Below are 26,692 nucleotides of genomic sequence, written 5' to 3' on the forward strand. Positions count from 1 at the left end.
AGTAATAGGGTTGCTCTATCTGCAGTTGTTTAAGGAAATAAGCAAGCCAACATGCAATACCAGTGAGTGTCCTTCCTCTGCTGACATGGGAAACGTGCAGAATACCCCAGTGTTGACACAAATAAAGATCAAATTTTTTCTTTCTTGCAAAATACAAGGTAAATAAATTTAAAAAACATTAAGTGTTTTTTTCCAAAACACCTAGCACCCTAATATAGGAAATGTATGTCTTAGAAGGTCATCTTCAAATCTTCTGAAACATGTAGCATCTACTTTGTGAGTATTAGCAGGAGTGAGACTTCTCTCATATAATTTTATCCTTTCCTTCCTAAGAAAATAAAATTCTGCAAGGCATCATTTAAAGGATTGAGGGATTTGCTAGCTAAATCTGTTATCTATGTCCTGCTCTAGGATAAAAGCATGAGTTTTCTTGGGACAAGACCTAAGGAACATTGTTCTGCAAGACTAGGACAAAAGTATAAGACCAGGTCCTCTGAGGCTGGACATCTTCATCTAAGGTGAAATGGCATTTTGCAGAGTAGGTGGTTGCTCCTTAGGAAACTATCTGCAAAACCTCCCCCAGTGCAGCCAAGCATGCTTTTCCTCACTGCCTCCCAAAGCAGATGTTAGAAGCAGTCTGTGGTACAGTGGAACCAGGTAATTGCTTCTATCTTTGAAGCAAAGCCCGTAGCTTTCCCTTTCTTTGCTCTCCTGCATGAATGAGTGGTAAGGAACAGTCTTTGGCTGTAAAAAAATCAGGTAAAGTAGAGACTCTGTCCCAAAAGAAAACCTGCTTGCTTTTGTCTTCCTTCTCTGTCCCAGAGCCAAATGGCTGTAGGCACGAACCAGGCGTGTTGTGCTTTGGTGCTCTCAGAAGTGCCCTCAAACACAGGCTGTGTCTGCAGACTGACATCCTGAGATGCCATTTTTAACACACTAAAATTTTAAGTACTAGCAATCAGAACAAAATGGAGTTTTGGCTACCAACCCTCAATCCAAAGAGGCAGGGACCTGATTTGGTCTGCCTGAGTCAGGACTGAGATTCTGAATCCCTGCACTAGTCACTACCTTTTAAAATTTAAGCATCACTTGTACTGACAAATTGCTTTCTAAATTGAAAACATGGTATGAGACCAGCTTGCTGGAGTTTCAGCAGGACAGGGGAAAGGGGTGTATCTTGTGTGCCTGTGACAGAGGGCTGAGGGGATTATTCATGTCTCCTAATCATTGCTTATTGTAAAACATATGTTGGGCTCCTGGCAGGGGGTGGAGAGGTGCCATAGGTAAGCCTGAGGGAGGTCCTGGGGGCAGAACCACACTTTTGTGCTGTTCAGGAGCAGGGGAGGAGCTCAGGTTGGTACCTGCCCCATTGCTTTCCTCTCTTTGGAAACAGATTGTTCAGTGTAACAAACTCTGGAGGAAGTGAAGAATAGCAGCAGCAGGTGAGTCTGTGCTTCTGTAAAGCAGCAGATTCAGGTGTTGAACCTAAAGAACCTGGCCAGCCCTGGAGAGTGGCTCCCATGGTTAATTTTCTCTTTTCTGTGCTTTCTTTTAATTGTGTTTGAAATTGGGAACACTTTGTTCAGCATTAGTAGCCAATGGCAATAAGCTGTGGAGATGAGACTTTGCAGAGATATAGGGCAAGGGGAAAGAAGAAGTGTGAGAAATTGAAATGACAAGGTTGTATGGGTGACTACTGATGTGGAGGAAGGAAATTTTTACCTGGTGTGCTTTGATGAGTAGTTAGAAGAGGAGAATAGTAGGCAGGAAAATCTTTAGAGGCCGAGTTCGCACGTCTGGAGCACATCTGGTGTAAAACAAAAAAAAATTTAATAACTTCTGCTTTAAATGAGTCTCTTTGGGAGATTTTTATTATTCTCTCTTTCAAGTTGGAGACATCTGAGCACATTCTCATTTGGGAGGGACCCAATATCAACTGCAGACTACATCTCTGTGTTTGTGCATGGGAAGGAAGCTACAAATGTGACTCACAGTGGTCCCATCTGTCACCTGTGATCACAGCAGATCTCACTACTGAGATTTTTATGTGAAATTTAATTTACTGAAAGAGGGATCATGTTTTTGAGATCTTACTATTTGAAGTCTGTTTGCAACCAAAAGCTTTATTGTGTGAACTGTCCTCGTAAGGCTTCTCTTCCCTTCCCTTAAGCTGTGGTCCCAAAGTGCAAACAGTGTATTTTTCTGCTTGGGAGTACAGATATATTTTCATTTTACTAAGAGAATACTTTGCCATCACTGAAAACCTAGACTTCTCTAGAAATCTAGCATATTGACAATGAAAATATTGTGGGACTGTGGGGGAGTTAAGATACTTCTGATTGAGCTAAAAACCATACTCTGGAGTGATTTACAGTATCCTTGACTTCTGGTGTTTCTCTCAGTTACCTCAGCTCCTGTTTCATAGGTTGAGGGATGTACTGAAACAACTGTGCAAAAAGTCACCTTCCCTTTATACAGGAGTCGTGAGGAGAGACAGAGGGGGAGTCTGAGGATGGATGGATGGATGGATGGATGGATGGATGGATGGATGGATGGATGGATGGACAGATACACACCACCATGTGTCTGCAGTCCCTGACACACCCCACCAACCCCTGGCAAAGCTGCTGGCCCAGCAGATAAGTCCTGCTTACACCCTGCCAGACACTCAGGTTTCCCTGCCCTGTGAGCTGAGCTGGCTCACACTAAAAAGTGACCATCAGGGTAGTGACCTGTTACCTGAGAAGTGCCTCAGGGTGACCAGGAGCAGAGGAGGAAAAGCACTGACAAAAGCAGGACAGTCACACACCTTTGATTGCTTTGAGTTTGAGGTTACATAAACCTTGTCTTCATGTTGTCCAAAGTGAAATTCCTTTCTGTGAAAGACTTTCCCCAGGCACTGGTGAGGCTCAGGGACTCAGACTTGGTGAAAGTGCTGCTCAGGCTCTGCATTTGCTTCTCCTCACAGTCTGCATGTCAGCCTGGCTTTCACTTCATTTCCATGTGAGCAAGCAAAGAGTGCCATCACAGAGGCTCTGAGCAGCCTGCAGATGACTTGACATGACAAAAGCGAAGTGCAGGGTGCCAGCAATCAGTATCTCCCATAAACTCCCTGTCAAGTCTCCTCTCTTTTGCATTTAAAGCCAACCACAAAAGTAGGGCAGGCAGTGTCAGGGGGCAAGGCTGCTTGGGACCCCTTCTCCTGGTGGGGCAGGCTCACTTCAGCAGTGGTTGTGCACAGAAGGGCTGAAGTTTCTTTAACCCCTTCAGGAAAGATGTGTTAGCTCGAGTGCCTGCCCAGCATGGTGTCAGCACAGGCGGCCCAGGGTCCATGGGCTGTGATGAGGGGAGGCAGGAGATGGTGTCTGGGCTACCAAGGGCAGCAGGGACAGGCTGCTGCCATGGCACAGCTAATCCTGCCAGGCAGCAATGATGGGGCTCCCAGCTCAGAGCAAATTCACTGCCAGTGTTTGCTGTTCCACTGGCATATGAGGCAGATTTTCTTTCCTTGTCAAGGGTGGCAGCAGCTGAAGAGCAACCATCCCCTGCCAGCCTCTCTGGAGAAGTGTGGCCTTCACTAGCACTGCCCCTTGCACTGTTGAAACTGAGCTTGAGACCATTTTGGTGAAGCACAGGCAAGGACCTCCACTGTGGAGCCTTGGGAACAGCAATGCTGCTCTCAGGCAGGGCAGGCATAGTGCCAGGGTGACTGTGCAAGCAGCATCCTGGGATTTGGGGAAGTCACAAAGTGTCCCTTTTATTCTCCCAGTTGGGTGTTTCACTAATCATTGCTCAGGGGTATGAAAGGCAGCTGAGCTCTACCTTTCTGTGGCTGGGGGCAGGAGCTCTCTGAGAAGGTCAACAGCTTGAGCAGAAAATTTGTAGAGGTCAGTAAATCTAATAGGGCTAAAAACTAGTCCTACAGGAGTCAATATAACAAGTAATTAATGTATTTTCTGTCTGTTGGGAAAACAGGAAACAATCAGCAACTCAGTGATAAAAAAAGGGAAAACCTCAACTTGTTTGCAAACAGAGCTGTGTTTGTGTGCAGAGCTGACTTTTAAAGAGGGTTTCATTAGGGGGACTGAAGCAGAGTGGGAGAGTCTGTGTAAATAATTTGTTTGGCACTTGGGAACAGTGAGGGTTATTGGGTCTGTTTGGCTGATAACTACCCATGGGATTCTGGTTTTCAAAATTCAGTGTTCTGCAGGGGTCTGTGCTCATTTTCTGGGCTTGGCTGTGAGCTTATCCTTAGTGGGAAATGGGAAATGACACAGGTATAGATAACCCAGAGCACAAATCTATCCTGACCTTCCCAAAGGAGTGCTGCTTTCAGGCTCTTGCCTGATACCTGCACAACTCTGTGGAGGGACTGGTTTCTGAGAAATATTAAAAGGCCTTCAGTGAAATGCTGAAGTACACAAATCATACCCAGGACAGGAAGCTTTCTATCCATTCCTGAGTCAACACAGATGTAGTATTGGAGATTCAGGCTGTGGGAGGGCTGACTCTGGAGTTAAGGGCTGAGGGGAGGAGCATTCAGTCAAGATGTTTCCTGACAAATATAAGTTATTGTCTTTTTCTGAGCCCTACCCCAAAGCAGAATGAATCAGCTAAGGAAGGAGTTATGGTTTTGACATAGAAATAAAAGAAATTAGCTCAGATATACTAGTTCTCAACAAGGCAGCACAGAAGACAATTATCCAAACAGAGAGAAAATTTTACCTAGCCTTTTCTGTCTCAAATACTCAGCAGAGTCAGCAGAAGACCTAGAGAAAAATCTCTGAGTTCAAAGAGCTACAGCCCCCTCAGGGCAGCTATCAGCTCTTCACAGGTATCACCCTGCTCTGGGGTACCAGTATTCCCCTGGGTGCTGGAGTGGGAAATAACAGCCAAGAGCTGCCATGCTCATGTCACCCTGTGCTGGAGAAATAGTGTCTTTCCTGAATTTGAAAGTACATTCTGGACTACAGCAGGTTTCCTCTGTTGTATTTGTCTCTGTTTGGTATTGCTACAGGAGCTTTTGCGAACATAGGCAGCATCCTTTAAAAATCCTTAAAAGAAACGTTGTCAGGACACTGGGGACAGGGTTTGCCTCAGCCTGTTGCCAGCTGCAGGCACAGCTTTATTCAGTACTCTGGGGGGTAGCAGATGCACATCTCTAAAGGCCAGTCCTTTGCTCTCACTCCTGCCTGTCTCTGTGCAATTACACCATCACACTTCCAGACAATTACAATTACCTGGGTCCTTGCTTCATTTGGAGTGGTAGCAGGAGCTTTCCCAGGGGAGAGAAGATTAAGCCTATAACCTTCTCTAGTTAATGCAGAGGTGAAGGCCACCTAAACGTTTCTGGCACTAGCACAAAAGCTCAAATAACAATCTTGACACTGAAGGGGCCAAGGTTTCACATTAGACCTTGCAGGGAGCAGCTTAATTTCCTTCTTGGCGCTAGCACTGCTAAGAAAAGAGATAAGCAATAAAGAAGAGCAAAGCTTTTCTCTCAGGAAGGTTTTTTTAAGGTTTTGCTCTGAGCTCCTAAGATAGTGCCTTATATCCAAACACCACTGTGGGCAAGATGGGGGGGAGAGGGAGGGGCATTCTGAGGCTCTAGGACTCCATAAAATCAAAGCTGCTTTCTGTGGGATCCAGCTTTGTGTGCTGAGTGCTCTGGCTCTGCTGCTTCCAGATGCTGGAGTAAAGGACAGGCTTGAATTTTTGCCTGGGTCAGACAGGAGGTCACTGCTGTGCTTAGCAGGGCTGACAGCACTGTCCACATGTAGGCAAAGGGCCCCTGCTTCCTGATTCCCCTTTGGGTTTGAAGAATAGATTATATTTTTGAGATCAACCACATAGGTTTACACTAAATTCTCAGGAGATTGCACTGAATAAACATGTACTCATAACAAGGCTTTCACAGATGGAAATTCACACTGAGTTCCCCACAGCAGGATGTGTAGCTTGTCTCTTCCCAATAGATTTCAAACTCAAATTCATAACATCTTCCTGCAAGTCTAGAGAAGACATGACAGACCTCTCCCCAAGAGCTGGTAGGGGAATATGGGTAGAGATAAAGGACATTATTTAATAGATTTAGGGGGTTTATTCTTTAAAAATAGGTTTCTTAAACCAGGATGTGCTTTGCATATCAGACTGAGGTGTGAGGATCTCTTGCTCTGAGCCCACTTTCATCTCACAGTATGACCTGTTAGTGCCATTTGCCATAGCCCTGGGGAATCCACAACCAAGCCATGTGGCCACCTGGCAAACTGCAAGGCAATGGGACCACCTTAAGGTGAATTTGTGTTCCCTTGTTTCCCAGTGGAGTCCCACAAGCACATGAGAGGTGGACTTTGCCTTGTCCAGTGCTGGTGGTGAGTAGGACAAGTTTGTATCTGTATCTATATCTGGTTTTAGTTGCTCTCTGTCAAAGCAGAGCTGGCCCCTGTTCCTCTGCTGCAGTGACCCAAAGGCACAGTTCTCCTCCTTCTGCTGTCATCAGAAGGCCAATATTAGTCCTTGCAGAGACATCCTTCCTTCTTTGTTTATCCAGCAAAATTTTGCAGTTGTTGAGTGATTTCCCCACTAAGCCTTGGAATTCCCACTTTTTCCTGCAAGCAGGTGGTGTCTCATCACCATACATTTAAAGAGAGCTCCCTTTTGCTGAAGTTTTAGCTTGGACCGGGGAAGTGGGGCGTTTGTTGTTTATTTGTTTTAATTTTTGGAGTGTTCTGAATTATTGTCAATCAGCAATGTTGAGATTAGGGGTAAATTATCAGGGTGAAATATGGGGAAATTGAAACCATGGGTTTTACCTTCACCCTGTGCAAAGATCCAGGGGGAAAAAAGTGATGGGGCAGAATTTAGGAGTTCTGAGTTACAGACTTCATGGTTTGCCACTCACCTAGGGAAAAATGAGACTATTGGATTCCTGTGCAACTTAAATTACATTTAATATGTGGTTAATATAAATACCATCAACTGAATGCAAGGCAAGAGGCTTAGGGTAAATCTGAGTCCTCGCTGCTAATAGGCTTAGGGCAATTAGTGCATTGACTTCTGTAAATCATTCTGTCACAGAAAAAATAACAAGGTCCTTTCAATGTGGCACATGGCTGATGTGCTAGATTGAGTCTCAAATTACTGAGCACAAGGAGATGTCACTGTGTCTCTTTAAGAAAATAAAGTTTTGACTCTGAGAGTTAGTAGTTTTAACTCTGAGAAGTTGTCTGGATTTATAACATTTTTCTTATGACTGTTGCATCCTTAAGTCCCTGTTATAGGTCTCATGTCTTGGTTAAAAATTTGTTAAACTAAGATTTTGGGGGAAAAAGCTCCAAACACTAAAAACCAACCAAGCAATCAACCAGGAAAAATGTAATTTAAAACTGAGTTTTCTGTGTGGTTGACATTTTTAAAAATACTGTCCACCTTCATGTTATTTGTTTGGGTTTTTATTATGACTCATTTTTTTTAACAATAAGGACTAATAAAAATGTGCCTTTTAATTTTTACAAATTGTAAGAGATTGAACTTCCCTGTTGGTTCTTTATTAGACAACTGATGAACAATATTGATCCACTCAATAAGCAAAGTACAGGTTGTATTTATTGAATTGTTTTACTTTCCTACTCTCCCTGAATGTTGTCTTTAAATTTAAATAAATTATAATGGGGATTGTTATTTACTGGAGTTAGCTGTGGCTGTTGTTTTTCTTTCAAAATCCTTTTTGTAAATATAATCTTTCTTTAGAACTCACTGTTGCCCTTACTCAGCATGGCACTTTAAGATGTGCTTAAATTCAATCAACAGGGAGCCCTCTCCCTATTCAGCAAAATGTTTGGGCGTTTGCTGAGGTTTTAGCACATCAGGGAGTGCAGATTCTCATTTGGGTACAAGCTGACCTCGGTGGCTGTGTCCCTGTTGGTCCCATTGTGCAGGGAAGTGGGAGCTTGGGTCACCTTGTCACGAGCCATGGCAAGTCCTGTCCCCTGGGGATGAGAGACCGCCGGCACAGCTGAGGCCAGGTGAGGTGACACCTCACTTGTGGTTGGTTCATCATCAGAGGGGGGTGACTTCTGTCTCTTCATCCCCCTGGCCAGGACCCAGCACTGCATTTGATTTATGTTAGGAAGGCTGGGAAAGCTGGAGAAATAAGAAGTTTGTGTCTGCACCCTTTTCTTAGCTCTCCCATCCCTTTCTCTTGCAGTGTCAGGACCATGGCAGGACTTGGCTAACATCAAAATACCTGTATCAAGGTGATATTCTGTTAACCACACTAACTTTTCTGGCCCTACATGCTTGCTGAAGGACACTACAGAGATATTAGTAAGCTGTTCAGGGAGAACTAGTTTTTTTATCAATATATTTATACAAAACTGGTGTCAGAGTCCATTCAGACCTTCGAATTCACAGAGCAACATACTCTATGACTTAAACTTTATCTCATGGGCTAATTAGGAAATACAATAAACAAACATGACAAAAGGGCTCAATCCCCTTTTTGCCCAGACAAGTTCATTATGTAAATCCACTTACACAGAATTTATTATCCATGATTTGCAATGTCATGCACCCACCCTGCCTGACAATGAGAGCTGTGGGTGTCCCCTGTGTACTCCTTGCAGGAAGTATCAGCAGTCTAGCTGCTCCTGGATCAGCTTCAAAAGCTGTTTGGGCAAACTGATGTTTTATACCCTCCAGCTTGGAGTTTTGGTTTATACCATTTTCATAAGTTAGTGGATTTTGAGGGAATTGCCAGACAAAGGATAATGGTAAAACAGCAATTGGAGGTAATAGTACATGAGGTGGTAATAATACATGGTGGCCTCTGTTTGGCCACTTCTCCTGCTGTCTTTGATGTCATGGTGCTGCTCCCACCCTATATCAGGCCTTAGCATGAGCTGTGGTGGCCAAAACCTAAGCAGGAGTTGAGTGAACAGTCACAAACTGTGGATGAAAATACCCCACTGACTCTTTAGATTCAGGCATACAAAAGTGTCACTTTGTTATTAAGGCAGGGCATCCATAGCATGAGGGAGAAGCTTGCATTTGCTATGTTCTTTCTCAGTGAAGAATTATCCATTCTACAGTCAATGTCTTGGGGGTGTTTATCACTTTTTTAAAAGTCGACACAGAAGTTGGGAGAGGTTTAGTGTGATTTTTTCAGTCTGCTGCTGCCTGCTGCTGGTTTATTGGCAACCTTGATTGTGCCCTCTGCCTCCTAAGGGAGGACTCACCCAGATGTGTGGCTGGATAGCCAGTACACACTCATGTAAATTAGGATTTTGGCCACATTGGTGGCAACAGTACTCAGTTAGGATGGCCCTTCTGTGGACTTTCTTTACATTGAAACCAGGTTAATCTTTAGAAAGATAAGCTGGATTTCATCCTCTTCCTCCCCAAGAAAGATGTACATGCTCAGGAAATGTAACACAACAATAGAAAATTCAATTCAGGGGCAAGCTGGAGAGTTGGAAACACTGGCAAGAGGCAGCAGTGTGAGGGGTGGCTCCTCCTCTCCCTCCAGCCAGCAGATTGGTGTCAGGAGACAGGAGCATCTCTTTGTGGTCCATCTCTTTGTAGCTCAAAGAAAGAGTTGGCTATTCCTCCTTATCACTGTGGGACTGTAATCTAAGGAAGCAAATGCTCCCTGAATAATTGCTGCTCTTCTCTCAGAGCAGTGGGAGAAATGATGGCTGTGATGGCATGAGGCCATGCCTGGGCCAGAGAGAGATGATTTGTTCCAGTGCACTTTCTGCTTAATTCCCCTTATTCTGGATGTCATTGCTGTGCTGCTGTTGGGCTGTCCCAACCCTTGGAACCACATCACCAAGGGGACATTTTCCAGGTACCTGCAGGGCATTTCTCTTAAATAATATTTCTGTGCCTCAAGACGCGCGGAAATGAGATTTTCAGAAGGACCTCAGCATTGAGCACAAGCTAAAGCCAGCCCAAGGCAGCTGTCAAGCTGCTTCTGGAAATCCCACTAAGCATTTGTCTTCATTGTAGGTGTGTAACTGAGAAGCTCAAATCCTTGACTTTCAGTTACACCTGAGCTCTCGATGAGTGAGATTTTAAATTCTGACCCCAAGGCACTTCTGAAAATGAGATAAAGGATTTTACAGGATTTAGGTGAGGTTAACTTTTTGGAGGGGAGAAGGGGGAGAGGTAGCAGTTGGGATCTTTTTCTGGATGTTATTTTTTTTTAAGAAAGCTGCTCTAGGTGATTTTGCTTTGATCGATTCATTTTTGGAAGATCTGATAAATTTTTATCAGCAACATTTCAGCCTTGTGGTTTTCAGTTTTGTTTTTCTCTCTTTGTGGGAGCTACAGTCAATAGCCAAGCCTACAAGCAGCCCTTGCAGTGGGTCATGATTGTGTGGTCTAAATTAGCAACAGTTGGGGCTGTATGGAATGACAGCAAATGCATTGACTTGTGTTTTTGGCAACAAGCTGTCTAGAGGCTCAGTTGCTTTGTTTCATGTTTGGAGTTCTGCTTGCTGTTAGTGTTATTTTTATCCTACTTTTTATATATGCTATTTACTCACTTGTGCGAGACAGAAAAGCACAAATATCTCACGGCTGTGTGTTTTGTGATGTCTCAGGGCATAAGAAATAAGAGCAGAGCAAGAATGAAAGTTAAAATTAAGATCATAAACTACAGAGGACCAAAAAAAGACCTAAAGATCTCTTGCATTTTTCTTGTCAAGTTTTTGCCAGTCTCTTTTGTTTTTACTGCCAAAGACTTGCCTTTGTCAAAAAGTTCTTAAATGAGGGAAGAGCCAACTTACTCTAAGTTATGTACTGCTGCCATTTATTTTTCCTGCACATCATTACAGATGCCAGAATATTACTGTAGTGGCTGCATGTGCAGCTCATAGCACAGGGCCTTGCTTAGGGGAAGAGCACCTCCTTTAGTCTTCTTTTAAAAACCTGGAGACTAATAAAATATATCTATTATATGGGTGTGCTTTCAAATGTTCTTAAACTGTTATGAAATGAATGTCTGGAGGCTAGTTAGGTTTGATTTCACTATAAATTTATCTTATTAAGAAAATTATTATCACTATCCAAAGCAGATTTCTTAATTTTCTTTAAAATGCTTTCAGTTCATTAATTCCTGGCTGAGCTTTAATTATGCAAATGTTTGGAAGGCTCATATCCAGTCATGAATCTACTGGCTGCTGGAATAGAATTTTGAAATATTATAGAATTTTCTGTAATTATTTTTTTATGAGGGAAAATAATTTGGTTTGAGTATGTTTTATTTTCACTGGATCCAGTAATTCTCAAAGTAGTCCCTGAACTTCATGAGACTTCTATCTAAATGGGATAACATAGTTTAGCACACATCCAGGCCTGTGTTCTGTAGAATATCCAGGTAAAAGAGGAGAGAAGCCCAGGTACAGCAATTAGCACTGTCTTTATTAATCTTGTTGAACAAAACAAAGCATGGAATCTCTGATCAGTTGGTGCTGGGATGTGGCCAGGGGAAAATAAGGGATAATGTATCTGTGGTTTTTGTGGGGGTTTGCCCAAATTTATCAGTGGGTAAATCTGTGAAGAATTTCAATGCCAGCTAAGCAGATGAAGCTGAAGCCCCTGATGTGTGAGTGGTACTGCAGGTCTGTATTGATTGGAAGGTGCTCAGCTGTGCTGGGTGACACCAGCAAAGCCCAAGCACAGCCTCAGCTGCCCCTGCCAAATACTGCTGACTGCCCTAGGACAGTGGTGAGCCCTGGGCAGAGGTTTTGTGCTTGGCAGCTCAGCCATGGGTCTGGGCTCTGCTGGAGTGACCTTGTGTGGGCACATTTGGTCACCCTTTGCTGCTGTGGCCACCTCACATTCTCAGCCTGGTGTCCAGCACCAGCCAGCCAAGCCAGGGCCACTCAGTCTCTAGAGGTTTAAAAAACTTACAGTAAATCATAGGCAGTCATCTCTGGTTCTAGCCACAGTCAGGATGTTATCTACATATTGAAGAAGAACTCCTTTTGGTTTCTGCCTTTTTTAGTCATCCAATTCCTTTGCTAGTTGGTTTTTGAGTATTTTTGGGCTATTTTTGAAACCTTGGGGTAAAACTGTCCAAGTAAGCTGACTTTTCCTCCCTGTCTCAGGATTTTCTCACTCAAAAGCAAAAAGCTCTTGGCTGGGCTGCACCCTCTCCATCTGCTGCTGGCTCTGCTGCCTCTGCCCAGCCCAGGAGAGCAGCCCAGAGGATGTCATTGCAAGGCACTTGGAGAAAACTGACATTGTCTGCTAACTGCATAGAAGCTACCACACACAGAGATTGTTTTTCATGAGTCAAGGTCTGTGTTTCTCTTGGCATTTGTTTTGTGGATAAATTGCAGGATAAGCTCTGTCTCCCATATCTTCTTATCCAGGATGTCCTTCTGAAAGAAAAGGAAATGTGTTCTTTATTTTAGGGTTGTATATAACCCAGCCTGCCTTGCCAGGCGAATTTAAATCACTCTGGTGCTCTTTGGACACTTTCTAGCCCTTGTAAAGCACATTAGAACAATAATGTTCTTGTCAGTGACATGGTGATTTGCCTTGCAAACCTCTCAGCCTGGAAAGTCAGCTTGGATTCTACAGCCAGCCTCCTGAATACACTCACTGAGAAGTAACCTGCCTTTCTTATCCTGTCTCAGCAAATTAAAGAAACAAAGACCATTAAGTGCCTGCAAAACATCTGCCTGTGTTGAGTGGGGAGCTCTCCTTTGGCAGCTCTCAGAGTTCTCTCCTAGTCCTGCAGGGAAAGAGACACAAGGGCCATGATCAGAGAGGAGCTCCAATATGCACATACATCGATAAGAGGGACTTGGAGTGATGGAATGATGTTCTGGTGGCAGCAGGGCACACTCCCCTGCCCTTCCCTGAGTGTGCAGCACACAGCCCTGCAGCAGGTGAAAGCAGTGGGTCAGCACCCGTTGGAGGGGGAGATGTAAATCCAGCTAGCAATGTGTGCAGCTCTGACTTTTGGTGTTGCTTTGTACAAAAGGAGGCCTTTGGAACTTCCAGTCAGTTCTGCCGCTGCTTGGGAAGGCTCATCTGCTTCAGTTCAGGCTTGTTGAGAGCAGTATTTTGTCTGGCACAAAAATGCAAGAGAAAAGGAAAAACAATTCATATTTCAAGTGATATGAAAAGGCAGCACCCAGGGATTCACAGATGATTTTGGCTTCTTGACTGGGTTGCCCTGAGATGCTCCATGAGGGAAGGTCTGATTTGCTGGAAGCATATTCTCTGATGTGGGCTTCAAAGCCAGAAAATACACCTGCCTGTGCAAAACAAGTGAAAAAAGAACAAACTATCAACCTGCATTTAAAAACAAAAATCCAGAAAAATGCCTTGGCATAAGCCAGATGCGAAGAACCTTTTGTCTTCCATGCTGGTCAGTCATCCAGCCTTGGCATTTAAATTTTTAAAAGACAGAAGAACTTTTAAGTATTATAAGCATCATTCACTTTATGCTTGAAGCATGTCTCATTTAAGAGAAACTGTGCTGCAGAATTTGTGATTCTCTATCAAAGCACGTTGGCCATGCATTAAGCACATTCTGAACCATTTCTGACTAAATTCTTTTGCAAACCCTTTTTCCATCATTAGCCAGTACTCCTACCATCAGGAAGCTCTTTTGCTTGAATAATTGCATTTATGTAGAATTCTCTTTGCCAGGAAAAAAAGTTGCTTGAATGCATGGTAGAGTTCACACAGATTTACTGTGAAAATGGACAGGTGAAAATTGTACAATAAGATTTAGCAATAATTTTTTCTACTGCCAGGGGTTTTGTCTTATGAAAAAAGACTGGGAGTTTTGTCTTATAAAAAAAGACTGGGAGTTTGCAGCATGCCTGCTTGACTGACAAGGTAGGGAAAAAAGCTATAGCAGAGACTTCTGCTGAACCTGGTCCTTTTCTGTATGAAAGTGACCCCAGCAAAGCAGAAGACTCAGTGATGTCTGAAAACAAGCTTTTCTACTTTTTATTCTTGTTTCTTCAAACACTCTCTTTAACTGTTGATTCATTAGAAATTCACTAATAATTTTCTCTGTTCCTCAGCAAATTATTTTATTAAGTAAAAAGGCATCTGAAATGTCTATCTGATAACGGAATCCACCTGTAAATTGAAAACTTTTAGGATACTATTCACTCTAGGACTTTTTATGTTGTAAATTAAATGATGCAAGGGGAATATTTCTTAATAAGTAGTGGAACTACTGAAGGTGATGCAGAATAGCAGTAATGATGTGCAAAAATTTAGGCCTTACACAGGATTAGTTGTTGGAGTTACAAATTGCCTGCTAGTTCCTTCTGCCTGGAACTGTGGCTCAGTGCAATATTGCATGGCTTGAAGCCAGCCCTAAAACCAGGACCTGCAAAGGGGCACTTTCCATGCTCAGTGCCTCTTTCTCCACATATTCAAGGATACATTTAGGCACCAAAGAATTCAGCCCCATTTTTAGTATTGTGGTATTTGGGGGAGAGTATAGTGAAACATGCCATTTTCCTTTCTGGCTGGGAATTGGTTGGAGTTCCCTGAAAACCAGCAGTAACAGCTTGCTGCTGTAGCTGTGTGGTAAGGCAGCAGGAGAGGAGAAATCTCCTTTAATGTTCCATGGGGAGGCTTTAGTTTGGGAGATGAAGTGGCTGTGCCAGGAAGTCAGTGCTACCTTTCTGATGGTGTCCCACTTCCAGAGGCAAAAGGAGTGATGAGAGTTATAAACCACAAGCTGTTTCAGGCAGCTAGAGAAGAGTGAGATGTCCTTCCCAGCTTGAGGAGTATCAGAACTGCAAGTGAGAGTTTGAGTTTGGCTGGGCCCTTGAAGTATCATCAAGCCCCAAGTTCTTTCCATTCCAGGATAGATCAGGTCAACCCAGACCCACATCATCCTGATACTGAGAAAAAAAGTTACTTGTTCCATGGGAAAAAGTGGTTTCTGCCACTCTGATCAGTGATGGGTTTGCAGGTGAGATGGACTGTGGAGTTTTTCAGGAGTTGTCAGTACCAAACTTTGAGCTGAGAATATGAACTAACTCCAGATTTTCCTGTTCATGGTATTAGTTTATTTTGCTTGTTTCCCTGGTGGCAAAGCTAGGAAATAGATTTGCCCAGGCACATTCAGAGCATGCAGGTTGTCATGGTAAAGGTTCCTGATGCTTTATATTGGGTTTGTTTATTACAGAAGCTGTCTACCAACAGCTGGGGTTTTTAAGTTTTCCTGTCTGTGTAGAAAACTTCTTATTTCTTCAAGCCAGACACTATTACCTCAGGGTATTTACTCTGCATGTGTAGAAATCTGAGTCTCACCTTGGAATATTCTCATTTCTCAGGGTTTGTTTTTTAAGTAAAAATCTGCTGGTTTGAGGAAAAGCACATTCTGTAAGATATTTTGCCTGTAACACTTAATGTCCAGCATGGTGTGTCAGGAAAAGGGCAAATACTGTCAATGCTGATAGGTCTTGTCTATCCCTTTTCTTTTTCACATTTCCACAATGTCCTTTTCCATTAATATCAAGCATGGACTGAGCAGCCACATGCTAGGAATCACCACGTGGTATTTAAAAAGATGTGTGTGGTGACTCCAAGGCAAGCAGCACAAAAGAGCTCCCACCACACAGGCATTCAGCATGCTGGGAAAGGTGGGGTGGGAACAGCCAGAGGCTCCAGTTGTGCCCTTAACCCATGGAGGACACACAACACCTCCCAGAAATGGGTGAGCCTGTAGTGGAATTAAATATCTGCCTAGAAGTGTTTCTGGCTCTTCATTAGTTAGTGAAGTTTGGACTTTCTCTGATGGTTGTCAGCATTGTGGGATGTGCAGATAAATGAATATCCACCCCTTCTTCCCTCTTGTGTGTCTGCTCTGGTTGTGTAATCTGCCAGCATCTCCACATGCTCAGGGGCCAGCTGTGGTGCCAGAGTTCATTGTGAATATGGAGATAATGAAAGAGTCTGGAAAACATTTTCAGGACAAACATTTTCCATTTTTGTCTTTTGCTATTTGAGAAACAGAAACTCAAGTGCAGCCTTTAAATGTTTTCTTGCTGTATCCTAATGTTTCAAAGGACTTGTAATTTTGGATCTCGACTTGGAAACAATTTAAATTCCATGGCTGGGAGTGCTGTGCTTCCTGACTAATCAGACTCTTTAGACATGTCTTAAATTGAGCACTGAAATAATAGATAGACAAGTGCAAGTAGTTGACTCAGCTCTATGGGGGTTTAGGCAAAGGCACTTTAACACACAGCTCTGGTGTCTGCACACAGCAAGTGATCACTCTGGGTGGACAAGAGGTGAATGATTAAGGCTCAGTGAGTCAATCATGGGAAACCATTAGCCCATGATCAACCAAGTGGTGTGCTAAAAATGACTGGCCCTTGCTTTAAAAGTGTAGGCCTGTTCTGTTCCTGCTGACATGGAGAATAGCTGACATAATAAAACATTTCTTTCGGATACAGTGAAATTCATTATTTAGGCTTTCCATGCGTGATCCTTGAAAGATTCAAGCAGGAGCCTCCAGTGACATTAAATGAGGTCTATTCTCCCACCTAAGTTGTTGATTCTACACCTGCTTCATAACCCAGAGCACCTATGTGAAGTAAAATAGGCAAAGAAAAGTGGAGGCAGCAGCTGAATGTGCATACCAACAGAATGGGCATGGTTCTGCCAAATTTCCTGAGTTCTGGAGGCTTTTCTGGGGATTTTTTTGTTTGTCTTTGTGATTTTTTCTTTTTTTCTTTTTCTCTTCTCTTCTCTTCTCTTCTCTTCTCTTCTCTTCTCTTCTCTTCTCTTCTCTTCTCTTCTCTTCTCTTCTCTTCTCTTCTCTTCTCTTCTCTTCTCTTCTCTTCTCTTCTCTTCTCTTCTCTTCTCTTCTCTTCTCTTCTCTTCTCTTCTCTTCTCTTCTCTTCTCTTCTCTTCTCTTCTCTTCTCTTCTCTTCTCTTCTCTTCTCTTCCCTTCCCTTCCCTTCCCTTCCCTTCCCTTCCCTTCCCTTCCCTTCCCTTCCCTTCCCGAAACTTCCCTTCCCGAAACTTCCCTTCCCGAAACTTCCCTTCCCGAAACTTCCCTTCCCTTCCCGAAACTTCCCTTCCCGAAACTTCCCTTCCCTTCCCTTCCCTTCCCTTCCCTTCCCTTCCCTTCCCTTCCCTTCCCTTCCCTTCCCTTCCCTTCCCTTCCCTTCCCTTCCCTTCCCTTCCCTTCCCTTCCCTTCCCTTCCCTTCCCTTCCCTTCCCTTCCCTTCCCTTCCCTTCCCTTCCCTTCCCTTCCCTTCCCTTCCCTTCCCTTCCCTTCCCTTCCCTTCCCTTCCCTTCCCTTCCCTTCCCTTCCCTTCCCTTCCCTTCCCTTCCCTTCCCTTCCCTTCCCTTCCCTTCCCTTCCCTTCCCTTCCCTTCCCTTCTCTTTTTTGTGTTCTTCTGCAGGCAGACAACCATCTGTGCTGGCAGTGTAAGCTCAGCCCTGGGCTACCTAGAACAGTTAAAATTGTAGCAGAACAAAAACCCAGTTAAATGCTGAATTCTTGAAAAGAAATTTGACTTATTTCCAAGTTTTATTTTAGGTTTTTTGGAAGTATCTTTGCAGAGGTGAAAGGGAGAATTCTTTGCTCTATTGCTTGAATAATGCTTTGAAGTTTGGTCCTTAACCAAAAGCCTGTTGACAGTAACATCAGTGCTGGGCTGACTGGCATCATGTATTTCTTGGGAATCTTTAAAAGCTCTCTGAGCAGCTCCAAGGCTTGATTAACATTTGATTTCTAATTTTCATTTTGATCTAAGTGAGGATCTAAGGAGCAGTCATTCAGTGATTTACCTGCCTTTTAGGGACAAATCTCTAGTCCTGGTAGAGATCCAAGGAGTCTGACAAGGAAGTCACCTCTTTCTTTTTAACAACTTTATATTGCCACCATTTCCATACCTTCTCATTGTTCTCATTGTTCATATTTTTCTCCAAAAAATTAAATTAGAGATAATCTCTGGATATGGATAATTAAGGAGTTCCATTTTATAGCTATTTCCTGTAGATTCAAATCGACATCACTCTTTTACCCATGATTTATAGTTATTCTGTCTCTTTTATTCCCCCTTCCAATTTTTCATAAGGAGGTTTATCTGAGGTGTTGATATTTCTTAAAATAATTTTCTCACTAGCAGCTATGACAAAGTCTCTAATCTTCTCTCTTCCTTTTTTCCTCAGGAAATCCACTGACTGTGGCCTGCAAAGCTTTCTTTGGATTCAGTGGAGAATCAGGCCCCATGATCTACTGGATGAAAGGGGAAAAATTCATAGAAGAATTGGAAGGTCACATTAGAGAAGGCGAAGTCAGGTACTTTTTGGATTATTTGCTATTAAAAACACTGTATGTCCCACAAGTCTGTTGGGTTGACAGGTTTTTAATTGAAAGTGGAAATTTCTGTCCAAAGAGTGATGAATGATTGGAGCCAGGGCTGTATGAATTGCTCTCTCTCCTTCGTAGCAAGTACACTCTAAAGACAGAGTAGCTTGTGTATGTGCCTGAAAATGTGTTAGGAAATTCCCCTAATGGCTGGTGGCTGAAGCATCTCCTGAGTGTTCTGGGGTTGGTTTTAGCCCTGTGTGGGAATGGTGCTGTCCATCCTGTGGGACCTGCCTTGGCAAGATGGCATTTCAGCACCACTGTTAACCTTGAAGACAAATGGTCTCCTGTCAGTCACCACACTTTCTCTCTTCTCCTGAGCATGTTGTGTGTGTGACACAGCTCTCAGTGTGCCTTAACCAGAGCATTCAAGAAGCAGTGTTTGTTCCTCCAGCCTTTACATACAGGGGAGAGGAAGGAGAGGCTGTGTCCAGTATCCAACTTGTGCTTGGCTTTTCCCCAGGTGCTGGTTCACTTGATGTAAAGAAAACACGCTTGTATCCCCATGAGCTTCCACGGAATTTGCACCTAACAGCACCTCATTCTCTTCCTTAATAATTACCTAATTATTGTTTGAGCAAAGACTAAGTCATGGTTGTACTATGGACAGGATGGTCCCAGCTCCTATAGATACAATGAATGTCAATTATGGTACAATAAATATAGATTATAAAGAAAGACAAGGTTGTTTCACTTTCCAGTGCCCATTTCTTTAATCTCGTGTCTGAGATTGTTGTTTCTTGTAAAGGTGATTCTGGAGAGCAAGCAGAGAGAGGTTCCTTTGCTTTATTACTTGATCAATAATATGCAGTTCAGCCATTTAGTCACAAGTTGCTAAGATATACTTAATTGCACACAGATGAAATTTATCTTATATTGCCATTGTACAGTCCTCTTTCGTGCTTCTGATCACAGAAAGCAATTATTGGAAACTTTTGCCATTTTAAGTAGTCAGCACTTAATGACACTGTGTTCTCTGGTGTGTGTCTATATGAACAGGGATTTTGGTTGTTCTTCCTCTGCATTAGGAGAATTTGAGGTTTGTAAAGAATGCTCCAGCTTTAGCGCAGCTCAAAACTTCTCCTTTATGTACATTTATTAGTGAAACTGAGTTTGAAAAGGCTGTTACTCGTCCTTTGTTTTGCCATCTCATTGCACATTCATGTTTCAAATTAATTTGTGACAAGTTGCTTTTCTCTAAAAAGAAACTTTTCCACTAAAGTGCTTTGACTCAGTTTACAGACCCTTCACAATTCAGTAAATCTTCTCTTCAGGAAAGCTACTTATCACATACCTAATCTGTGATTGCTGCCAGCATTTAAAACAGCTTTTTCCAAAACATCCTGCATCATTACCAGCAGTGCCCCTGTCCATCCCTTTTTTATTTAGAAGTATCTATGGCAACTGAAGTGGTAACTTTTTGCAGAAGATTTTTTGCCTGTAACAGCTCTTGTTTATGTGTTCCATTACAGGTATGCTGCTTCAGGGGAGCTAAGCAGCACTAATTGTTCTGTCAGTGCCCTGAGGCAGCCCACATCTTCCACCCAGTTGTACTTATTGATGTATTTTAAAATTGTCATGTGTGTTTCAAATTTGATGAGCCATGGTGAACTTGCTGGTTAGATGCCTTTTTCATCAGTTTGCTTGTCTATCGTGTTACCAGGATATTTTATTTTGAGAAGCTAGGAGTTGTATAGAATTGTTACAACCAGAATGAGATATTCCATGGGCTGGTACTTTGGCACATTTTAGCTCTGCATCCCCAATCTTGAATTAGTTCACAAATTTAGTAGCACTCTGAATTTATGGTGCTGTCCTTACCCTGGACTGTGCCCATCCAGTGTGTTGCTGGATTTTCTCTCTATGATGAGAGTTCAGGTTTGCAAATGGATGTTGTGTGGGAGCACAAGCCACCCATCCCCAGTGTGCATGGTTAACACTCACTGTGCTGCCTGAAAGCACTAAAATGAGGATGCATGTAACCTGAGCATTCCTGAGTTCATATCAAATCCATGGAGCTGGGTTTTGGTAAACACACTTCACCAAGAGTAATATTTGTGTAGCTCTGGGCTTCTCAGTATTTATTAGAACTTTTGACAGAGCCTCATAATAAAAAGTAACTGATCCGCATTGCAGGATCTGGAGGCAGTGATGCCCTGTCTGAGCTGCCCCTTTGCCTTCTCCTAAATTAAGATCCCCAGGTGTTAGACATGTGGTGGGGAAGGAGGAAGAGACTTTGCTTGCCAGGTGGGTTTTTCACAGCAGTAATAAAAATGTCATGTAAATTGAACCAGAGTTATTAAGGAAGGAATCAGAGTCTTTAAGCATGTCTGCAGAGCTGTCACTTGTACCTAATTATCAAAGCAGCCCACAGCAAATTTCAACACCAGCTCTCTGCCATGGCAAAGTATTTTCAGAGATAAATATTGCTCTCTCAGCCACCTATGAGTTGCTTTTTTTCTTCTTCAGGCAACACTGCAGAATAGTCATAATGCTCATCTTGTAAAGTATGCTTGTCCTTGTTTTGTCTCTCGTCCATTTTTAAAGTAGAAAAAGTTTAACTCTTCCTAGAGGCATGAAAAAAGGTGAATGGGGACATTTTGAATGGCAGCCTTATTTCACCCACAGAAGTCAATGGATAATTATGAAATGCTCAGGCAAGATGAGGTGTTGTTTTCTATTAGGAGGGGTTACTGGGGGCAGAACTCCCACAGCTGCCTGGCTGATGTGCTGGGTACTTTGCAGAGGAGTATGGAACCACAGCCCTCTCCTGAAAAGCTTATACTGCTCAAGCAGACAAATTCAGGGCAGAGAACAAGAAACACAATGCAGGAAAGCGAGAGGGAAGGTCACTGTTGTGCTACCAGTTGAACATCTTTGCTTTGGAGAGGTGTTTGTGTACACACAGATCTGTCCATTCATCAGCCTGCTGTTAAGGAGTAGAAGGAAGGAGTGGACTTCATAACCCTGTTCACAGTCCAGATCCTCAGCTTTATAAAAAATGAAAGTTTCCTTTTCTAAGTCCCAGCTCTGGTGCAGTTAGTAAAGGTTTGCAATTAATACCCTGGTCTTACAGAGAGACCAAGGTGAAGCTTTCTTATGGCCTTGTTATCTGTGGTCATACAAAGACTGAACATTTTAGGAAAATATGGTCTCCAAGTAAAAGTGTTTTGAATTCAGATTCAACTTAGTGCAGACAGGCACTGGGAAAATACGACCAAGGATTTGAAAAATCCAAACCATTGCATAATTTTCAAAGAAAGCATTTCTATTCTGTAATGACACTTCCTTTTTAAAATTCATATTCTTACCTGAAAATTATTCACTAGACAAAATGTTTTGTTTCACATCAGATAAAATGCTTCAGCCTGAAGAAAAAGAAAGCACTGAGTTTTGTTTTTGTATCACCCACCTTTTATTTCTCTCATTCCATCCTGTTTGTTGTGAGTTGTCAAGCACCATTGATTTAGCTATGCATTAAGTGTTGTAATTACTTTTACAGTTTGTTCAGCAAACCAGAAAGAGTGAGTTATTATTTTCTCAGCTTGTGGGAGCTGGCATGTGTTGACAATGATGCTGCTGAAGCTTCCCCTACCTGAGATAGGGACAGAGCTTCGTCTTCTGGGCGTGCAACAAATGCTCTTGCACCTTTAAGGTCTCACTTGTTGATATTGTATTCCTTTTGTAACCCAAAAATATTGTGCTCCATGTTGTCTGAACCAACCACAACAATTAATTAATTAATGCAATTAAGGACTGTGTGTGTATTTAAAAAATGCAGGTGACCAACTGTGCATTTCTGTGGCAATAATATAAGTGTAGAGCAATGGTTAAAAGAAAAAAAAAGAAGAAAAAATGAAAAAGTAGGAATGAAAAGTTTAACACCATAAAGAGCTTTCTACACTTTGCTGCCAGCATAATGCTTAAATATTTGTCAGCATTTTCATATAGATCCCACTCTAAAGAATTCCCTTGCTAAAAATTGCTATTAGAACATATGTAGGAAAAAAATATCAGTCAAATATATTGGATATTCTTTTTTTGAAAGCTCCTCTTTAGCTGTTCATGTATTATTTAAATTTAGGTTAGGGGTTAGTTATTCTATCTTACATATATATAGTTTAGATATACATAAAAATAACAGTTTCTTTTATCTTAACTATAACCTGTCTCCTTTTTTTTTTTTTTTTGTGTAAAATACCCTGATTCCAGTAAACAAGAAAATCTGAACATTCACAGAATGCTCCAGATTAGTTTCCCAGATATCTTCTCTGTTAATGGTTATATTGTTCCTTGCAGCATGATTTGTAGACCAAAAGTTGTTGGGCATGCTGTTTACCAGCAGAGAAGAGTGGCTTTCCTGAGTCTGTATATAGATCTAGCAGAATAATCGGTAAATGAGAATTGATTTATCTCACTCCCAGTGATTTAGGCTGAGTATGCAAACAGACCAGGCTTTCTAAGAAGGTTTTTTCTGGCAAGAAATTATGCAAATTCAACCTTTCTTTCATTATTCCACCACTTGAACTCTGGACCAGAATTTTAAAAAAGAAAAAAAGAAATAAGAAAAAGAGCCATAATCAATAAGAGTGAATTTGAAGGAAAAAAAATGCAATCCAAGTTTCCAAATGCAACACACACACACACACACACACACAGAGACATTTTTTTAAACTGATGGTTTTCCACTTGCTTTTATGCAAGTTATGCTACCACAGTGAAAGAGGCTGAATTGTTGTGGATACTCTGGTGCCTCTTCTGAGTTACTGCTGAGATGTGTTTATAGCAGTCAGGCTTGCATTTTTGATTGTCTGGTGCAATGCCCTCGTACTTCTCTTTTCACAGAATCACAGAATGACTGGGTTGGAAGAAACCTTTAAGATCACTGGGTCCAACCCATGTCCTAACACCTCAACTAAACCATGGCAGCAGGTGCCACATCCAGTCTGTTTTTGAACACATCCAGGGATGGTGACTCCGCCACCTCCCTGGGCAGACCATTGCAGTACTTGATCACTCCTTCCATAAAAAAACTTTTTCCTGGTGTCCAACCTGTATTTCCATTGATGCAGTTTGAGATTGTGTCCTCTGGTTCTGTCAGTGCTGCCTGGTGAAAGAACCAACCCCAGCTCCCTCAGCTGTTCCTCACAGGGTTTGTGTTCCCAGCCCCTCCCCAGCCTCGTTGCCTCCTCTGGACACACTCGAGCGTCTCAATCTCCTTCCTAAACTGAGGGACAGAACTGGACACAGCACTCAGGGTGTGTTCAGTACAGGGGAAGAATGACCTCCCTGCTCCTGCTGGCCACACTGATCCTGATACAGGCCAGGGGCCATTGGCCTTCTTGGCCACCAGGGCACACTGCTGGCTCACGTTCGGTTGGCTGTTGACTGATTTTTTTTATTTGTTTTCAATTTGTTTGAGGTTCCATGAATGTCATGTGAAGTCACATACATAAGGAAATATGTGTGCCTGAAATGTCTTAGGTTTATAATAGAGAAGCTTGGGGTTTGCCATTACTGACACATGTGAATGCCTCCAGCAGCATTTCCATCCAGAGCAGGCAGCACTCTGGTTCAGCACTTCCTGTCCACCTTCCTCCTTTCAGCCTCAGGAGAAAAAATTTCTTTTTTGGTGACCCTTTACTTCACAGTGCTGTACACTGTCTTTTCATAGAAAAGACTCACTGAAGTCCATGTACAGTGGTGAGTTGACTGGTGGCTGGGAGGGCACCCCACAAACAGGATCAAATTAACCTGGCAGGTTGTACTTGACATTACATTTCCCTGTTCAAAGGAGTAGCAACATTTTCTTGAGCAAGTGATAAGCCTTTTGAGAGAATAGGGTATTGTATTTTTAGACTTGATGTCAGCAGCAGAAAACTTGCATTTACTTTGCGTTCTTTTTAATGTGCACGTGAGAACAATGACATGAAAAGGCTGTACCTCTGGCCTGAAAGTCTGCTAGAACTTTTATTCCATTTGTGGGGATTTAGCACGTCTCCTCTTTCCTCCCAAAGGAGCAGAGAGCCCTTGTTCTTGACACTACTCCCCTCAAAAGTCAGGATCTAGCACCAGAAAATAGAGGAAAATTTCAGAGAGTAGCACAGCTCTTTTGGTTGATTTTCCAGAGTGAATTAAAATGTATCACAATACCCAGCCTTTAAATTGCCCTGTAATTTGTTCACTGGTGGCTTAGTAGCACATCCTGCTTCTGGAAAATGGATATTTGTCAGTTCTTTTAAAAGAAGCATTGTTTTTAGCTCTTAATTCTGATGGAGCCAATGTAAAGAAGCCACATATAACCACTGTGCTCAGGGCCACTCTTTCTGCACTTGGTTCAGCTTCTCACTAGACATGACAAGAGAAAAAATCTTCTGGTGGTCATGCAAAATGCCTCTGTGAAGCCTCTTTCAGCCAACATGAGTCTCCTTTTAAGTCTTTGTCCAGGAGTGAAGGAGGCCAAGGAACATTGGTCTTGTGCTGAGAAATCATAGTGCTTTTGGGAATCTGCCATCTGTATTAATTCAGTTAAAGCAAAAGCTGTATCCTTCCTTTCAGACTCCTCAGAGAACATCTCGGAGAAAAAGAAGTTGAGCTGACATTGATCTTTGATGCTGTAGAGGAGGCAGACCTGGCTAACTACACGTGTCACGTGGAGAACAGAAACGGACGGAAACATGCCAGTGTTCTTCTGCGTAAAAAAGGTAATTCACCCTTTTTAGTAACCTGTGATCCCACCTGCCTCAGCAGCAGCACATCAGTCAGAGGTCCTGCTGACCTCTCTGAGCCAGGCTGCATTTGTGTGTGCCTGCTTGGAGCTGAAGTGTGTTTATGTACAGCTTCAGTTCACCATCTGTGGGAGAAAAAAAGTCGTGGGTTGTTCTTCAGTGTCCAGCAAATTGGCCTTGCAGGTGATGCACTTGTCTGGAATACAGTCACCATAAGACACCAATAATCAGGAGAAATATTTTGGACTAAACAACCTCTGAATTTGACCCAGAATTGACTGACTAGGCCAGTTATAACATACATTTCTTAGAAGAGGTGCCCTGGCAGTGAAGTCAGATGTACTCATGTTTCTCCATTTCCTGGTATTGTGTTTTAAGTTGAAAACTTTATGCATGTCTCCATGCATCTTGATTTCTAACTGCATCAGGAATGAAAACATGCAATGGGAGCTACAAATACATGGAGAGTTACCCCATCATGGTTGTCTTGCTTTATGGGTTCTGAATGGGGAACACCACTACTCACAAATCATCTATAGCAGAAGGGAAACCATTTGGAATTGATTGTGCCAAATTTTAAGTGCTACTGTGTTCTGTGTTTAAAAAAGTCGTTATCAAAGGAGTGTAACAGTATCTCATAGCAGTTCTGTTGTTTGTTCAATCAGCTCTCCTATTCATAATTAGGCTGACATTTAAATTGGCTGCTGATCTCTCTGACAAACAATGTATTAGGAAATGCAGAAGCTGTAAGATAGTAATTTTTGGGAAAGCAAAGGAAGGTTCTACCCTTGGGGCAAAGCTGTTATGTGAAACCACAGAATATCAGCACAGGAGATTGACTAAAGATTTGATAAATTGTTCAGATCTCTGCCATCATTCTTGGATGTAAATTATTTTACCAAAACAGGAAAAGAATTGTTTTTATGAGGTAAACCTGAAAGGGCAATTTGTGTGCTTTTACTGCAGCAAAGTTGGAATAAAGTAATGTTGATCTAGCAGATCTTTCTACTATATACTACAAACTTCCATCTAGGAGAGCAGGAAGGCTCTGCAGAGGGATCTGGAGCAGCTGGACCCATGGGCTCATGTCAATTGTATGAGTTTCCACAAGGCCAAGTGCTTGGTCCTGCTTTTGGGTCACAACAAGTTCCAGGCTGGGGCAGAGGGGCTGAAAAGCTGCCAGGTGGCAAAGATCCAGGGATGCTGGAGTCACCATCCCTGAAGGGGTTTGAAAGCCATGGAGGTGTGGACATGGTTTGGTGGTGGGCTTGGCAGTGCTGGGTTAAGGGTTGGACTCCATCATCTGGGAGGTGTTTTCCAACCAAAACAATTCTGCAGTTCTATGATCTAAACTGACAGGTTGTCACAACTTTAATTAGGGGATCTGATCATCCTGGTGAAGGATTAGTCTCTCTAGAAGGCAAAAAGCATTCTACCTTTCCTTCCACTGAACCTCATAAATAAACAACTGATAGTAAGTAAGTATATCTCTGTTGGCACTGGTAAATATTCTGCCCTGTGCATACAGTGGAATAACAAGCTAGGTTTATTTATAACAAAAAAAAGAATGCAGATATTTCAG

At 42.6% G+C, this 26,692-nt stretch overlaps 1 protein-coding gene across 7 annotated transcripts in view; it reads left to right on the forward strand.

The window, feature by feature from the left end:
- IL1RAPL2 (interleukin 1 receptor accessory protein like 2) overlaps positions 1 to 26,692 on the forward strand; it is a 362,583-nt gene that overhangs the window by 317,494 nt on the left and 18,397 nt on the right. For all 7 annotated transcript variants that reach the window (XM_033072583.2, XM_033072578.2, XM_033072581.2 and 4 more), the window contains 2 exons: positions 18,184 to 18,313; positions 24,941 to 25,086. In XM_033072583.2, the coding sequence (XP_032928474.1) occupies positions 18,184 to 18,313; positions 24,941 to 25,086 (276 nt within the window). The remainder of the gene's footprint in view (positions 1 to 18,183; positions 18,314 to 24,940; positions 25,087 to 26,692) is intronic.

This window comes from Catharus ustulatus, chromosome 14, assembly GCF_009819885.2.
Source record: "Catharus ustulatus isolate bCatUst1 chromosome 14, bCatUst1.pri.v2, whole genome shotgun sequence".
Taxonomy (NCBI): domain Eukaryota; kingdom Metazoa; phylum Chordata; class Aves; order Passeriformes; family Turdidae; genus Catharus; species Catharus ustulatus.